This window comes from Staurois parvus, unplaced genomic scaffold (assembly GCF_062004578.1).
Source record: "Staurois parvus isolate SC_StPar_1 unplaced genomic scaffold, SC_StPar_1.0 ptg000024l, whole genome shotgun sequence".
Lineage (NCBI taxonomy): Eukaryota > Metazoa > Chordata > Amphibia > Anura > Ranidae > Staurois > Staurois parvus.
Window position 1 is genome coordinate 467,652 of NW_028317820.1, and position 19,624 is coordinate 487,275.

Sequence of the window (19,624 nt, forward strand, 5' to 3'; positions counted from 1 at the left end):
CAACAGGTTTGCTTTTTTTGTTTTTCATGGTACATTTCATAGAACAAAAGGGAACGAAGAACACATTAATTGCTAGGATTACATAGACTTCAAGCTGAGCCTGGTTGGTTAATCATTACAGTATTGAATGCCATAAAAGTCACAGTTACTGGACTCTGCGCTCAAGATTCTAATTTATGCGTGTTACCAACCAGAAGAACATCCAGTACAATAGTGATTATCCTGATATTCCTTAAAGGCCAACTCCACCCAACAATCGTTTGTATGATTGCAGGTACATTGAAGTGTACTGGTTTCTTACATCTCTTGTGGATTCATGCAGTGTCATGGCCATTGTATAGTCAAGCAGAGGAATTACTCCTCCTTGATGGATTCTTCATAATGGGAAGTAAAGAACTGTTATAGAAAAAAGCAATGCAGCGGACATGAACCATTGCACTGGGAAACCACCCAAGAGAGTCTTTAACCCCTTGCCTAACGGGCACTTTTACCCCCTTCCTGCCCAGGCCAATTTTCAGCTTTCAGCGATGTCACACTTTGAATGACAATTGCGCGGTCATGCAACACTGTACCCATATTCAATTGTTATAATTTATCACAAATAGAGCTTTATTTTGGTATTTAATCACCACTGAATGTTTTATTTTTTGCACTATAAGCAAAAAAATGTTTTCTATTAGGCAGCACTGATGGACACTGATATGCAGCACTGATGGGCACTGATAGGTTGCACTGATGAGGTAGCACTGATGAGGCGGCAATGGTGGGCATTGATGAGGAGGCACTGATGATGCTGCACTGATATGCAGCAATAATGGGCACTGATAGGCAGCACTGATGGGCATTGAGATGCAGCATTGATGGGCACTGATAGGCAGCACTGATGGACACTAATGGGCTGCGCTGACTGGCGGCACTGACTGACAGCACTGACTGGTGGCACTGCTGGACACTGATTGGCAACACTGCTGGGTGCAACTGCTGGGTTGCACTGATGGACAGCACTGATGGGCAACACTACTTTCACCAGGCTGTGACAGTGTCCATTTGTGAGGTCAGGTACTGATGTTGATTGAGAAGATCACAATCCAATTCATCCCAAAGGTGTTCAGTAGAGTTGAGGTCAGGGCTGTGCGCAGGCCAGGTAAGGTCCTCCACACCAAACTTATCAAACCATGTCTTTATGGAGATGGCTTTGTACACAGGGGCAAGGTGATGCTGGAACAGAAAAAAGGGTCTTTAAAAAACCGTTACCACAAGGTTGGAGGGGCGCAATTGTCTATGATGTCTTTGTTATAGTATTAATGTGACACTCAAATCCGGTCTTAAAAAATTGTAATCAAGTATGTATGAGGGGTTAATTATGATCCTCCTGCTCGGCTTTCACCCTGGCAGCTGTGGGGTTAAAGTATTACTAAACCCCGGACCCTGCATTCACTATATCCGGTCTCCCTGGACCCCGCATTCACTATATCTGCTCTCCCTGGACCCTGCATTCATTATTTCTGGTCTCCCCGGACCCTGCATTCATTATTTGTGGTCTCCCACAGTACACAAAACATGGAAATACAATTATTTTAGTAAATATAAACTGCTAAATACCTCTTCTCACCAGCCGTTAGAGCAGTCTTGTGGCTTCTATCAGTGTTCAGCCAACCACTAGCTAAAGCTTCTAGGAGGAGTCTTCTTTCTGCTCTAGGAGGATGCAAAACTCCTTACTTCTGTCTGGACAATGCTGATCACATCCACTCGTCTAAAAAGAAAAAAAAAAAAACCTCACTAGCAATACACACTAAACTGAGCATGTGCAATATGCCTACGGTTAAGTCTGTCTTATCAGGAGATAAAAGGTTGTCGCTTAAACAAGGGGAGGAACAGCACAATCAGGATCAAATGGCTTTTTTACACAATGCAGAGGATTAACCCCTTAGCAGGGGCAGACTGACCATTTGGAAGCTCGGGCACTGCCCGAGGGCCCGGGGTCAGTAGGGGGCCCCATGAGATGCCCCTGGTACCTTTTTCATAGGCTTTTTTGAGTTTGGGTAAGGACACAGGGGCCCCATGATTCCCTATTGCCTGGGGGCCCCATGAGTTGTTAGTCCGCCCCTGCCCCTTAGGTTCCACGGTGAGTATAACAAGCATGTTTTGCAGCATCCACAGACTGATTTTACTGTTGTGGGTTTAGTAACACCCCCTCCCCCCCCCTTAGTTGATAATGATGACCTGTGAAAGTATGTATCCCCCCTTCTGCTCTGTTAGTAGAGATAAGCACATAGTGTCAGCATGGTCCACTGAGTAATTCCCCAGCTGGTCTGTTTTGGGAGTGATCTGTGTGGATGGCTGTGGGAGACAGGACCCCTTCTCTCATGCTCATGCAGGAGACTCCTAAGGTCAGTCACAGGAGACGGGGTATGGTGACAATTTTTTTAATGTGTCGGAGAAATCAGAGAGAATTTCAGATGACTGGCTGCTCCTTTCTTGGCCAAACTACGGACTGCTGTTATGCTGTGTGAGGCAGGCTGGTCACTTCAATTTTGATTTTTTGGGTTTACGATCACTTTAACTGTACCTTTCCTTTGTAACACCAGAACTTTGTTTTTTGTGTCCACATACTAAGTCCATATAGCAGGTGGATGGTCTACACAAACATTTGGTCATATTGTGTATTATGTAATGCTAGTTTTTTCAATCTATGTGCTGTAAAAAATAAAATAAAAACCCGCCTGTCATCAACTCAAGTCTGAGTCCTAGAGACCTGATGTATATGAGCTCTAGAAAGAAGTCTGCTTTGTGCTAGTCTTGTAAGATCCTCCAGTGGCATCTCCACAGCTGTAGTCAACCACCTAGCAGTCACTTTCCCTCTTCACCTGGTTCATTTGGTCTTCCCAAACAATATCTCCTTCTCCAGCGATCCCTCCCTTCTGACAGTCATAACTTCATTATTTATTTTTTATTTCAGGTATTTATATAGCGCCATCAATTTACGCAGCGCTTTACATACATATATATTGTACATTCACATCAGTCCCTAACCCTCAAGGGGTGTACAATCTAAGGTCCCTAACTTACTTTCATACATACACATACTAGGGACAGTTTAGACAGGGGCCAATTAACCTCCCTAGCGGTCTGATTATATCACATATTCTGTGCTCATATTTTCATGGAAATATGTATTTTTTTTATTGTAGGCCTGTAATTTTTAGGAATAACTCACTGAAATCTGTCCGAACAAGAGTCTAGTAAACAACCCGGGTATGATAAAATATGAAACACGAAATCCTAAATTATAATTTAATAAATAATCATAAAAAATAATAATAATACATTTAAATAAATAATATTATCAAACCAAAAACACTGAAATTTGAAATATAGCGCCAAGTTCGCACATCGCTGAGCAAAGTCGCAGAATCGTTTTCAGTGTCTGATGAGGAATTTCCCCCACGAATCATTATCACTCAATTCTGCAAGTGGTTCTGATTTACTATCGCTGTTCTCTAGCTGATCTAAACCCTCTTTTGACCTAAAGGGACGCTTTTTGGACGCCATGGACGTTTCTCAGTTTCCAGGCAGAAAGAACAGTAAAAATGCAGGCAGGGCGCCGGACAAAGCACTCGGGACAAAATGTATGTGAAATGGTTTGATACAGGAATGTTATACTATGTGATTTTAGTGAATTTAGTGAATGTCACTTTTACAACTTTCAAATTTCCCGCCAGTTCTGTCCCCCGTACGTCCCGATATCGCAGGGAACGGAACCCAGAAGACAGATGCTGGTATCAGCCGGAGGACATGGCCGGGGACGCTGCAGGGGGGACATCGCGGGAGCGCAGGACAAGGTAAGTGAAGAAGAGATCCCGGAGCAGCGCCGCAAGATATTCCCGAGTGTAGCTCGGGGGGGGGTTACCGCTTCTGGTACTGGAATACCACCAGGGAGGTTAACTTACCAGCATGTCTTTGGAGTATGGAAGGAAACCCACGCAGGCACAGGGAGAACATGCAAACTCCAGGCAGGTGGTGCCGTGGTTAGAATTTGAACCAACAACCCCAGTACTGCCAGGCGGAAGTGCTAACCATTTAGTCATTTGGGCTTTTAGTGACATAGCCGGTTTGATCTCTTGCATAATCGATCTATTAGTTGTATGGGCAGTCCTCGGCGCACATCATGGCTTCTCCAGCACCAAAGCTCAAATAAATCGATCTTCTTTCTATCCTGTTTCCATAGTGTCCAGATTTCACAACCAACTGAGAAAATGTATGCACTAGTTGCACCTAATCTAGTAGTGTAGTCCCAGCATAGCTGCAAGAGACAACAGCCCATTCTGTAAAAATATAAAAAAGAAATCTTCCCTATAAACTCTTGGTGCCTCAAGAAGTCACATGGACATTAGATATCACACGGAATAATGTTATGTAATGTTTATCACACGGGTTCAGGAGACGCTGCCTCAGTATATCATATAATGAAGAACAGCTTTGTCTAGAGCAATGAAGAACATCTGCTGGTTCTTTGAGAGTTTCTGTATTGTAAATTATACTTTTTTGCATTAAAAAATTAAAGTCCCATATACAAAAAAATGTAATTCATAGTGGACATCTGTGGTCTTTGCCAAGCTAAGATTTTCTTGATACAAAAATTATGAGAGGAAAAGAATCCAGATTTTTAACCTCCCTGGCGGTATGATTATATCAGGAATTTTGTACCAAAAGCGGTACCATTTTTTTGCATGGAAATTTGGTGTTATGTATTGTAGACCTGCAATTCTTAGTAATTACTTACTTAACTAGTTGCCGACCGCAGATAGCCGAATGACGGCTGCACTGCGGCCGGCCAGTTCTGAGTGGACGTCATATGATGTCCTCCCAGAACGCGCTCTGCTGCGCGCCCCAGGGGGCGCGCACCCGGCGATCTCCGTGATCGCTGTGTCCTACGGACACAGCTGATCACGTGATGTGGTAAAAGGCCAATCACAGCGGCCTTTTACCACGTGATCAGCGGTGTCCAATGACACGCTGATCAGAGGGAAATGCAAGTGCCGGTTCTCGGCTGCACTTTCCTCACGCTGTCAGATCGTGAGGAAAGTACTGCAGAGAACCGGCAGTTGTCAGAGCGGGGATCGGCACCGATCATCAGTGCCACCCGCAAGTTCCGCCCACCTGTGCCCAGCAGTGCGCCCACTAGCTCCGCCCACCTGTGCCCAGCAGATCACCCACCTGTGCCCAGCAGTGCACCCACCTGTGCCACTCTGCAGTGCCACCTACCTGTGCCCAGAAGTGCCACCTACCTGTGCCCAGCAGTGCTACCCACCTGTGCCCACCCACCTATGCCCACCAGTGCCACCCACCTGTGCCCACCCACCAGTGCTGCCCACCAGTGCCACCCACCAGTGCAGCCCAGCAGTGCTGCCAGTCAGTGCCACCAGTCAGTGCCCAGGGGTTGTGCCAGTCAGTGCTGCCAGTCAGTGCTTAGCAGTGATGCCAGTCAGTGCCGTCTATCAGTCCCCATCATCAGTGTCACCTATCAGTGCCGCCTATCAGTGCTGCATATCAGTGCCGCCTATCCGTGCCACCTCATTAGTACTGCCTATCAGTGCCCTTTAGTGCTGCCTATCAGTGCCCATCAGTGCCGCCTATCAGTGCCCATCAGTGCTGCCTCATCAACGCACATCAGTGAAGGAGAAAAAATACCTGTTTGAAAAATTTTATAATAGAAACAAAGAAACTTTTTTTTTTCAAATTTTTTGCAATTTTTTTATTTATAGCGCAAAAAGTAAAGCGCCCAGTGGCAATTAAATACCACCAAAAGAAAGCTCTATTTGTGAGAAAAAAATGATCAAAATTTCATATGGGTACAATGTTGCATGACCGCGCAATTGTCAATCAAAGTGCGGCAGCGCTGAAAGCTGAAAATTGGCCTGGTAAATAAGGGGGTATAAGTGCCTGGTAGGCAAGTGGTTAATAAATAATCATAAAAAATAATAATATAATAATAATAAACGTAATTCAATAATATTATCAAACCAAAAACACTGAAATTTGAAATATAGCGCCAAGTTCGCACATCACTGAGCAAAGTCGCAGAATCGTTTTCAGTGTCTGATGAGGAATTTCCCCCACGAATCATTATCACTCAATTCTGCAAGTGGTTCTGATTTACTATCGCTGTTCTCTAGCCGGTCTAAACCCGATTTTGACCTAAAGGGACACTTTTTGGACGCCGTTGACTTTTTTAAGTTTCCAGGCAGAAAGAACAGTCAAAATGCAGGCAGGGCGCCGGACAAAGCACTCGGGACAAAATGTATGTGAAATGATTTGATACAGGAATGTTTTGCTATGAAATAATCGTTTTAAAAAAAATGTCATTTTTTTTTAATTTTTAAATTTGCCGCCGGTTCCGGCGCCCGTACGTCCCGACGTCACAGGGACTGGAACACGGAAGCCAGATGCCGGCATCGGCCGGAGGAGATGGGCGGGGACGCTGCAGGGGACGCATCGCGGGAGCGAAGGACAAAGTAAGCGCTGCAGGGAATCCCTGAGCAACGCCGCATGGTAAGCCCGAGTGTAGCTCGGGGTTACCTTTTTTGGTACTGAAACTTTACCCCGAGCTACACTCGGGAATACCGCTAGGGGGGTTAAAGCACCATATCAACCATGAAAGATGGACTTGTTATAGAATCATTTTATTTATGTAGCACTATTAAAAAACCCAAACAAACAAAAAAAGCAATCCTATATAAAATATCCAGATAAAAGAAAACCGCATGGATTATATTTGTACAAATGTTGAGTAGTGATGGGCTGAACACCCCCCTGTTCGGTTCATGGTCGAACATTCGAACCTAACGGAAGTTCGACCGCTAACTTCGAACCGCATGACTTAATAATAGAACTTACGCAGTATTTTAGTAGCTGAGCAGTATCTTACCCCATCTGAGTATGTGGTAAGATACCGGACAGCTACTAATATACTGCAACTTCTATTATTAAGTCATGCGGTATTTTAGTAATGATTAACATTTAATGTTTCAGCTGTCAGTGTTTTTTAGCAAAATTTTTTTTAGTTTTTTTTTGTGTAAAAAAATGCAAACACGGAAAAACACGTCTGAACGTTAATAAACACTGAAAAACTTGTGTTTTTAATTCAACTTTACACAGCTAATGCTACCAGCGTTATTAAAACACCCCCTGTGCATGGAGCCCTATTATTATTATTATTATTATTATTATACAGGATTTATGGCGCCAACAGTTTGCTCAGCACTTTACAATATAACGGGAGACAATACAGCAACAATACAGTTCAATACAAGAGGGATAGGAGGGCCCTGATACTGGGAGCTTACAATCTAAAGGTATTTTTTTGGCATTATACATTGGATTTTGCACTAGGAAGCTTATATATTTGTACACCCCTTAAAGTGGAGTTCCAACCCAAACTTTAAGTTCTGCTTATCTGCCTCCTCCTCCCCTCCACTGCTACACTTGGCACCTTGTGGAGGGGAGGGTGGAGCGGGTGCCTTGTTTTGACAGGTACCCACTCTTACATCTGGCCAAGTTTGCCACGGTGAACTGAACCTAAAGTTCAGCCCCTCCTCCTTCCCCCCAGCAGCCCTTTGGGACACTTCACAGGTCCCAGAAGCCTGCGGCCCTTTCACAAGGCATAGCACGCTTTGCGCATGCGCAGTAGGACACTGACTGTGAAGCCACAAGGCATTCTTTAGTCAAGATGGCGACGCCATCTTGAATAAAGGGGAGACATATGGAGATATGACTGAAACCTATAATTATATGAAGGAGGTGAATGAGGTTCAGGAGGCCAGTATCTTCAATATAAAGCTAAGATCATAAACACGGGGACAGGACCTCAAAGTAACTGGAGGAAAATTCGAAACTAATCTTAGAAAGTTTTATTTTACTGAAAGAGTAGTTGATGCTTGGAATAGACTTCCAGCAGAGGTAGCGAGCCAGTCAACAGCAACCAAAGATCTAAACTCGGACAAAAAGCTAAAGGGTTGGTTCACGCCATAGAAACGCAGTCCAGATGCATCTGAAAACGCTTTGCTATCTTCTTATAGCCTTCTCCAGCTTTGTGAGCGTCAACTATTTTCACTTTCAGTTTTCTAGACAACTGCTTAGAAGAACCCATGGTGCTGATTGTTGGGGCAAGGTCAGATGAGTCTGGGCATTTAAAACCTTTGAGATTGATATCACCTGGTCTGCCCAGACGATGATTGAGAACAATCCATCACACTGGCAGGTCTCAGCTTGGCAAAGGGGGCAGTGCATGCTATAAATTCTGCAGGGTGCCCAAACTTTTACAGACGCCATTTTTTTGTTTTCTGTTATTTTGAAAGTGTAAATGATGGAAATAAAATCTAACTTTTGATGACATATTATAAGAATGTCTAATCTGTAATTTGATGCCTTTTGGAGATTTTTCCATCTTTCCTTGGCTTCTTTATGCACATTAATACAAATTTTTAGCTGGGGTGCCCAAACTTTCGATCCCCACTGTATCTATCTATCTATCTATCTATCTATCTATCTATCTATCTATCTATCTATCTATCTATCTATTATCTATCTATCTATCTATCTATCCACTGTATAGATATATAAATGCAGCACAGTGGCTAAATGGTTAGCACTTCTGCCTGGAAGTAGTAGGTTTGTTGTTTCGAGTCCCAACCACGGCACCACCTGCCTGGAGTTTGTATGTTCTCCCTGTGCCTGTGTGGGTTTCCTCTGGGTACTCTGGTTTCCTCCCACGCTCCAAAGACATGCTGGTAGGTTAATTGGCCCTAGTATGTGTATGTATGAATGTGAGTTAGGGACCTTAGATTGTACACCCCTTGAGGGTTAGGGACCTTAGATTGTACACCCCTTGAGGGTTAGGGACCTTAGATTGTATGCCCCTTGAGGGTTAGGGACCTTAGATTGTATGCCGCTTGAGGGTTAGGGACCTTAGATTGTACGCCCCTTGAGGGTTAGGGACCTTAGATTGTACGCCCCTTGAGGGTTAGGGACCTTAGATTGTACGCCCCTTGAGGGTTAGGGACCTTAGATTGTACACCCCTTGAGGGTTAGGGACCTTAGATTGTACGCCCCTTGAGGGTTAGGGACTGATGTGAATGTCCAATATATATGTAACACACTACATGAATTGACGGTGCTATATAAGTTCCTGTAATAATAATATGTATATTAAAAAAAAAACATTTTGGGCCGCCTTTTCGGTGTCACTCTTCTATGTTTCTATATCCCTCTCTTCAGCCTGGTGTGTCGGAGAGCGTGGTGCTAATGATTGTCTCTGGGATCCGAGAAAATAGCTCATTCAGATTGAAATGCTACACTAATACATGGAGATGTTGCAGAATGTTGCAGATGTTGTTTTCCCTTCTGTCATGAAGAGGTTGTGGGGAATACACGTCAAAACATCATCCTGTGTATACACAGGCTCCTCTTCATTCATCCTGGATCTTCTCCCTCCCTCTCCTTCCTGAATGGTGGATAGGAAGTGCAGACGTCCTCCTCACTCCTCACCCCTCCTGCCTCCCATAGTAATAGATACAAAATGAAAGTGAAAATAAGGCAAGATCTTTGAACTTCACACTACACCCAGTTTCCCAGAAAATGTCCACCGTTACGGCTTTGTTCCTGATCCTTCTATGGCAGACTTGTGAGTAGAATCTTTATTAGAATAGGGAGCCTTGATATAATGTGTTTGCTATGGGTAGGGATCACCGAGCATGGTGTGTCCTGCTGTCTTCTCTGTCGATTGCTGTGTGTTGGGCCTCCTCTATTCAGACAATCATCAGATTTCATCAGATTTCAGTTGCTGGTTGGTACGTATAGATAGATAGATAGATAGATAGATAGACAGATAATGCATAGATACTATAGGGGTCAGGTGCATTGTACGGCATCATGCTCTGTAGAAGAAATACACGGAGTATGCCGCGGCTGACTCATCTCATTTGCCCCGGGTTATCTATTACATCAGTGACCGGAAAACAGGTTTCGCGGCTTTCCACGTTCTGCAAAGCTAGAAACACATGGCAGGACATGCTGGGAGTTGTAGTCCCTCTGCAGTTTTTTACAGTAGTCCTGTGTTTTTGTAGACTTTGCAACCAGGGGCCCCTCTAACAGTGGCTTTTTATTTTATCTGATCCATGTGCCATCTCATCAAAAACGATCAGATTGGCAAACAATCCAATAGGCATAACCCGCCAACCCATAACGTCACCCCAATTTCACCACTTGACCCCCTTCATAACCAGGCCTTTTTTTTTGCTATTCAGCACTGCACTACTTTCTCTGGTAATAGCAGCACTGTAAGGAAATTTATATCTTTTTTTTCACACAACTAGACTTTTTGTTTGGTGGTACTTAATCACCACTGGGGTTTTACATAAACAAAAAAAAAAAAGACTGAAACTTTAAAAAAAAAAGTTAACTGCTTCCCAGCCAGGGTCATTAGTACAGTGACAGTGTACAGAGGTATTGAAATAAAATTCAAGGAGGTCCGGTCACTAAAATGTTCTTCTCCGAATAGGGTGTGCTCATCAGTGTGTCCCTTTGCATTAGGTGTTGCCATCAGAGTTCAGCTTTATATCATGTATTCCCAGGTGTGCCCATCAGAGTGCTCCTTTACATCAGGTATTCCTGTCAGAGTGCCTCCTTAGACTCAAAGTACCCCTTTCCATCATATTTCCCCATCAGTGCCCCTTTCCATCACATGTGCCCATCAGAGTGCCCCTTTCCACAGTATGTGCCCATTTGTGCCCCCTTAACATAAAATGTGTCCATCAGAGTGCCCCTAATATAAAATGTGCCCATCGGAGTGCCCCTTAATATAAAATGTGCCCATCAGAGTGCCCCTTAACCTAAAAAATGCCCATCAGCGTGCCCCCTTAACATAAAATAAGAGGCATGCTGATGGGCACATTTATATTAAGGGGCACTCTGATAGGCACATTTTATATTAAGGGGCACTCTGATGGGCACATTTTATATTAAGGGGCACTCTGATGGGCACAGTTTATATTAAGGGGCACTCTGATGGGCACATTTTATATTAAGGGGCACTCTGATGGGCACATTTTATATTAAGGGGCACTCTGATGGGCACATTTATATTAAGGGGCACTCTGATGGGCACATTTTATGTTAAGGGGGCAAAAATGTGCACATACTGTGGAAAGGGGCACTCTGATGGGCAGATTTTATGTTAAGGGGGCACAAATGGGCACCCTATTCGGAGAAGACCATTTTAGTGACCGGACCTCCTTGAATTTTATTTCAATACCTCTGTACACAAATGGACACTCTGATGGGTACATTCTATGTTAAGGGGAACTATGATGGATACATTTTATATTAAGGGGCAATTATACATGGTGATCATATCCCCCCTTATGTATTATACATGGTGATCATATCCCCCTTATGTATTATACATGGTGATCATATCCCCCCTTATGTATTATACATGGAGATCATATCCCCCCTTATGTAGTATATATGGAGATCATATCCCCCCTTATGTATTATACATGGTGATCATATCCCCCCTTATGTATTATACATGGAAAATCATATCCCCCCTTATGTAGTATATATGGAGATCATATCCCCCCTTATGTATTATACATGGAGATTATATCCCCCCTTATGTATTATACATGTTGATCATATCCCCCCCTTATGTATTATACATGGATATCATATCCCCCTTATGTATTATACATGGAGATCATATCCCCCTTATGTATTATACATGGTGATCATATCCCCCCTTATGTATTATACATGGAGATCATATCCCCCCCCCTTATGTATTATACATGGAGATCATATCCCCCCTTATGTATTATACATGGAGATCATATCCCCCCCCCTTATGTATTATACATGGAGATCATATCCCCCCTTATGTATTATACATGGAGATCATATCCCACCCCCTTATGTATTATACATGGTGATCATATCCCCCTTATGTATTACACATGGAGATCATATCCCCCCCTTATGTATTATACATGGAGATCATATCCCCCCCTTATGTATTATACATGGTGATCATATCCCCCTTATGTATTATACATGGAGATCATATCCCACCTTATGTATTATACATGGAGATCATACCCCCCCCCCTTTTTTATTATACATGGAGATCATATCCCTCCTTATGTATTATACATGATGATCATATCCCCCCTTATGTATTATACATGGTGATCATATCCCCCCTTATGTATTATACATGGGGATCATATCCCCCCTTATGTATTATACATGGAGATCATATCCCACCTTATGTATTATTCATGGAGATCATATCCCCCCCTTATGTATTATACATGGAGATCATATCCCCCTTATGTATTATACCTGGAGATCATATCCCCCCTTATGTATTATACATGGTGATCATATCCCCCCTTATGTATTATACATGGAGATTATATCCCCCCTTATGTATTATACATGGTGATCATATCCCCCTTATGTATTATACATGGAGATCATATCCCCCCTTATGTATTATACATGGAGATCATATCCCCCTTATGTATTATACATGGAGATCATATCCCCCCTTATGTATTATACATGGTGATCATATCCCCTCTTATGTATTATACATGGTGAACATATCCCCCCCTTATGTATTATACATGGAGATCATATCCCCCCTTATGTATTATACATGGAGATCATATCCCCCTTATGTATTATACATGGATGTTATATCCCCCCTTATGTATTATACATGGAGATCATATCCCCCCTTATGTATTATACATGGAGATCATATCCCCCCTTATGTATTATACATGGAGATCATATCCCCCCTTATGTATTATACATGGAGATCATATCCCCCCTTATGTATTATACATGGAGATCATATCCCCCCTTATGTATTATACATGGAGATCATATCCCCCCTTATGTATTATACATGGAGATCATATCCCCCCTTATGTATTATACATGGAGATCATATCCCCCTTATGTATTATACATGGTGATCATATCCCCTCTTATGTATTATACATGGAGATCATATCCCCCTCTTATGTATTATACACGGAGATCGTATCCCCCTTATGTATTATACATGGAGATCAGATCCCCCCTTATGTATTATACATGGAGACCATATCCCCCCTTATGTATTATACATGGAGAGCATATCCCCCCTTATGTATTATACATGGAGATCATATCCCCCTTATGTATTATACATGGAGATCATATCCCCCCTTATGTATTATACATGGTGATCATATCCCCCCTTATGTAGTATATATGGAGATCATATCCCCCCTTATGTATTATACATGGAGATTATATCCCCCCTTATGTATTATACATGTTGATCATATCCCCCCCTTATGTATTATACATGGATATCATATCCCCCTTATGTATTATACATGGAGATCATATCCCCCTTATGTATTATACATGGTGATCATATCCCCCCTTATGTATTATACATGGAGATCATATCCCCCCCCCTTATGTATTATACATGGAGATCATATCCCCCCTTATGTATTATACATGGAGATCATATCCCCCCCCCTTATGTATTATACATGGAGATCATATCCCCCCTTATGTATTATACATGGAGATCATATCCCACCCCCTTATGTATTATACATGGTGATCATATCCCCCTTATGTATTACACATGGAGATCATATCCCCCCCTTATGTATTATACATGGAGATCATATCCCCCCCTTATGTATTATACATGGTGATCATATCCCCCTTATGTATTATACATGGAGATCATATCCCACCTTATGTATTATACATGGAGATCATACCCCCCCCTTTTTTATTATACATGGAGATCATATCCCTCCTTATGTATTATACATGATGATCATATCCCCCCTTATGTATTATACATGGTGATCATATCCCCCCTTATGTATTATACATGGGGATCATATCCCCCCTTATGTATTATACATGGAGATCATATCCCACCTTATGTATTATTCATGGAGATCATATCCCCCCCTTATGTATTATACATGGAGATCATATCCCCCTTATGTATTATACATGGAGATCATATCCCCCCTTATGTATTATACATGGTGATCATATCCCCCCTTATGTATTATACATGGAGATTATATCCCCCCTTATGTATTATACATGGTGATCATATCCCCCTTATGTATTATACATGGAGATCATATCCCCCCTTATGTATTATACATGGAGATCATATCCCCCTTATGTATTATACATGGAGATCATATCCCCCCTTATGTATTATACATGGTGATCATATCCCCACTTATGTATTATACATGGTGAACATATCCCCCCCTTATGTATTATACATGGAGATCATATCCCCCCTTATGTATTATACATGGAGATCATATCCCCCTTATGTATTATACATGGAGATCATATCCCCCCCCCTTATGTATTATACATGGAGATCATATCCCCCTTATGTATTATACATGGTGATCATATCCCCCCTTATGTATTATACATGGAGATCATATCCCCCTTATGTATTATACCTGGAGATCATATTCCCCCTTATGTATTATACATGGAGATCATATCCCCCCTTATGTATTATACATGGAGATCATATCCCCCCTTATGTATTATACATGGAGATCATATCCCCCCTTATGTATTATACATGGAGATCATATCCCCCTTATGTATTATACATGGAGATCGTATCCCCCCTTATGTATTATACATGGAGATCAGATCCCCCCTTATGTATTATACATGGAGACCATATCCCCCCTTATGTATTATACATGGAGATCATATCCCCCCCTTATGTATTATACATGGTGATCATATCCCCCCTTATGTATTATACATGGAGATCATATCCCCCCTTATGTGTTATACATGGAGATCATATCCCCCCTTATGTATTATACATGGAGATCATATCCCCACTTATGTATTATACATGGAGATCATATCCCCCTTATGTATTATACATGGAGATCATATCCCCCCTTATGTATTTATACATGGAGATCATATCCCCCCCTTATGTATTATACATGGAGATCATATCCCCCCCCCTTATGTATTATACATGGAGATCATATCCCCCCCTTATGTATTATACATGGAGATCATATCCCCCCCTTATGTATTATACATGGAGATCATATCCCCCCCCCCTTATGTATTATACATGGAGATCATATCCCCCTTATGTATTATACATGGAGATCATATCCCCCCTTATGTATTATACATGGAGATCATATCCCCCTTATGTATTATACATGGAGATCATATCCCCCCTTATCTATTATACATGGTGATCATATCCCCCCTTATGTATTATACATGGAGATCATATCCCCCCTTATGTATCATACATGGAGATCATATCCCCCCTTATGTATTATACATGGAGATCATATCCCCCCTTATGTATTATACATGGAGATCATATCCCCCTTATGTATTATACATGGTGATCATATCCCCTCTTATGTATTATACATGGTGATCATATCCCCCCCTTATGTATTATACATGGAGATCATATCCCCCTTATGTATTATACATGGATATCATATCCCCCCTTATGTATTATACATGGTGATCATATCCCCCCTTATGTATTATACATGGAGATCATATCCCCCCCCCTTATGTATTATACATGGAGATCATATCCCCCTTATGTATTATACATGGAGATCATATCCCCCCTTATGTATTATACATGGAGATCATATCCCCCTTATGTATTATACATGGAGATCATATCCCCCTTTTGTATTATACATGGTGATCATATCCCCCCTTATGTATTATACATGGAGATCATATCCCCCCTTATGTATTATACATGGAGATCATATCCCCCTTATGTATTATACATGGAGATCATATCCCCCTTATGTATTATACATGGAGAGCATATCCCCCCTTATGTATTATACATGTTGATCATATCCCCCTTATGTATTATACATGGATGTTATATCCCCCCCTTATGTATTATACATGGAGATCATATCCCCCTTATGTATTATACATGGTGATCATATCCCCCCTTATGTATTATACATGGAGATCATATCCCCCTTATGTATTATATATGGTGATCATATCCCCTCTTATGTATTATACATGGAGATCATATCCCCCTCTTATGTATTATACACGGAGATCATATCCCCCTTATGTATTATACATGGAGATCAGATCCCCCCTTATGTATTATACATGGAGACCATATCCCCCCTTATGTATTATACATGGAGAGCATATCCCCCCTTATGTATTATACATGGAGATCATATCCCCCCTTATGTATTATACATGGATGTTATATCCCCCCTTATGTATTATACATGGAGATCATATCCCCCCTTATGTATTATACATGGATGTTATATCCCCCCTTATGTATTATACATGGTGATCATATCCCCCCTTATGTATTATACATGGAGATCATATCCCCCTTATGTATTATACATGGTGATCATATCCCCTCTTATGTATTATACATGGAGATCATATCCCCCTCTTATGTATTATACACGGAGATCGTATCCCCCTTATGTATTATACATGGAGATCAGATCCCCCCTTATGTATTATACATGGAGACCATATCCCCCCTTATGTATTATACATGGAGAGCATATCCCCCCTTATGTATTATACATGGAGATCATATCCCCCCTTATGTATTATACATGGATGTTATATCCCCCCTTATGTATTATACATGGAGATCATATCCCCCCTTATGTATTATACATGGATGTTATATCCCCCCTTATGTATTATACATGGAGATCATATCCCCCCTTATGTATTATACATGGATGTTATATCCCCCCTTATGTATTATACATGGAGATCATATCCCCCCTTATGTATTATACATGGAGATCATATCCCCCCTTATGTATTATACATGGAGATCATATCCCCCCTTATGTATTATACATGGAGATCATATCCCCCCTTATGTATTATACATGGAGATCATATCCCCCCTTATGTATTATACATGGAGATCATATCCCCCCTTATGTATTATACATGGAGATCATATCCCCCCTTATGTATTATACATGGAGATCATATCCCCCTTATGTATTATACATGGTGATCATATCCCCTCTTATGTATTATACATGGAGATCATATCCCCCTCTTATGTATTATACACGGAGATCGTATCCCCCTTATGTATTATACATGGAGATCAGATCCCCCCTTATGTATTATACATGGAGACCATATCCCCCCTTATGTATTATACATGGAGAGCATATCCCCCCTTATGTATTATACATGGAGATCATATCCCCCCTTATGTATTATACATGGATGTTATATCCCCCCTTATGTATTATACATGGAGATCATATCCCCCCTTATGTATTATACATGGATGTTATATCCCCCCTTATGTATTATACATGGAGATCATATCCCCCTTATGTATTATACATGGATGTTATATCCCCCCTTATGTATTATACATGGAGATCATATCCCCCCTTATGTATTATACATGGAGATCATATCCCCCCTTATGTATTATACATGGAGATCATATCCCCCCTTATGTATTATACATGGAGATCATATCCCCCCTTATGTATTATACATGGAGATCATATCCCCCCTTATGTATTATGCATGGTGATCATATCCCCCCCTTATGTATTATACATGGATATCATATCCCCCCTTATGTATTATTCATGGTGATCATATGCCCCCCTTATGTATTATACATGGTGATCATATCCCCCCCCTTATGTATTATACATGGAGATCATACCCCCCTTATGTATTATACATGGAGATCATATCCCCCCTTATGTATTATACATAGAGATCATATCCCCCCTTATGTATTATACATGTTGATCATATCCCCCTTATGTATTATACATGGAGATCATATCCCCCCTTATGTATTATACATGGAGATCATATCCCCCTTATGTATTATACATGGAGATCATATCCCCCCTTAATCTTCTCTTCTCAGTTGATAATAAATTCAGTTCCTCTAATCTCTCCTCATAGCTGATCTCCTCCATGCCTCTTATCAGTTTGGTTGCCCTTCTCTGTACTTTCTCCAGTTCCCCAATGTTCTTTTTGTGAATTGGTGCCCAAAACTGAACTGCATATTCCAGATGAGGTCTTACTAATGATTTGTACCGGGGGGGGGGGGGTGGGGGATGATATCTCTCGCTGGAGTCTATACTTCTAATTCCAGAGGGTTTTGCTTGCATAAGTCTGTATATGCAGTAAAGCGTATACAACTTTTAAGGGATAAGGCCTCCGTTCACATCTAGCGATTTGGAATCACGGGCAAAATTGGCACAAAACACACATTGTATGTTCGGGTGCTGTTCATTCTTAGTGTCAGCCCAGACATGGTGCGATTTTGCCGTGATTGTCGCAGGACAAATCGTGCAAAAATCACTGCAAAACAAACATGAAAAATTGCACCATGCTCAGTGCCACAATCTGGTCCTTCAGCTTCTTTGCTGCAGCAAATGTACAGTAGAAGAAGGGGAGGATCAGAGAAAACAGGATCAAACAGCCTTTTTACACAATGCAGAGGATTAACCCCTTAGGTTCCACAATGAGTATAACAAGCATGCTTTACTGCATCTACAGACTGATTGTACTAATTCTAAATGCAGGAAGTGTGTGCTGGTGGGAAAATGTTGGTTTCGATTGCTGGCCTTCTTCTTCTTTTTGGTTTCTTTTTTGAGTTGTCAGAATTACAGTGTTTTGTTTTTTTTTTTCCGCAAACGTGCAAACTACAACAAAAAACCCGTAAGTGATCACAAAAAAAGTGCGAACACCACACGAAAAAGTGCACTTAGGGGTGTGCTTGTCCTACCCCCGAAGGGGTTGGACCGTTACCCTGATCCCCCGGGGCACGAAGCTCCTGACAGGGACAAGGTTCCCATTTGGTCCTCCTAGCCAAAAGGCCTGGTGGACCACCGTTCTTTATGCCCAGCCGAAGCCGGACATCCAGTACTAGGCCAGGGGGCTCTCCCGGAGAGAAAACCCCCTAGGGATCAGGGGAGGAAGGAACAAAAAGGCCACACATCCTCCCCCTAGACTTCAGGATAGGCCGGAGGACCCACACCCTCCATCCGTGAAAACACACACATAAGCGAAAGAAAAAAGTGACAAACGTGGGAGGTGAAATAAATTAAATAAATAGAAAATAAAAAAGTGGTACCGTGCCAAATTGTGCACAGACCAGGCCCTGAGGCCAGTGTTACTGAAGGTGAAACTTTTCTTTTTTTTTTTAGTTTTGGCTAGAGTGGAGAGGGATTAGAATCCCTGTAAGGTTTTCTTTATTGCTGTTTGTGTTAGGGAGATTCCCCCTCTCTACTTCATTGTCATCAAGAGTAAAAGTGAAGGAAAATCCCAAATTTTGGGTTGTCACCAAAACAGGAAGAGAAGGGAAATCCTCCAACGGGGACACTGATTCGAGGGATTCCCTTACTTTGGAGGGAGTTCCTCTCACTTCCTGTTTTGGCCATGGGACAGGAAGTGATGGGAAATCTCC

General features: G+C 41.8%; 1 protein-coding gene across 3 annotated transcripts in view; it reads left to right on the top strand.

Annotated features, from left to right (window-relative positions):
- The first annotated feature begins 9,427 nt into the window (after nucleotides 1-9,427).
- Nucleotides 9,428-19,624, top strand: part of LOC149472050 (uncharacterized) — a 481,288-nt gene continuing 471,091 nt past the window's right edge. The window contains exon 1 of one of the 3 annotated variants that reach the window (XM_089693277.1): nucleotides 9,428-9,682. In XM_089693277.1, coding sequence (XP_089549403.1) covers nucleotides 9,637-9,682 — 46 coding nt within the window. In that variant the 5' untranslated portion in view covers nucleotides 9,428-9,636. The remainder of the gene's footprint in view (nucleotides 9,683-19,624) is intronic. The other 2 variants (XM_089693286.1, XM_089693293.1) reach the window with 2 other exon arrangements.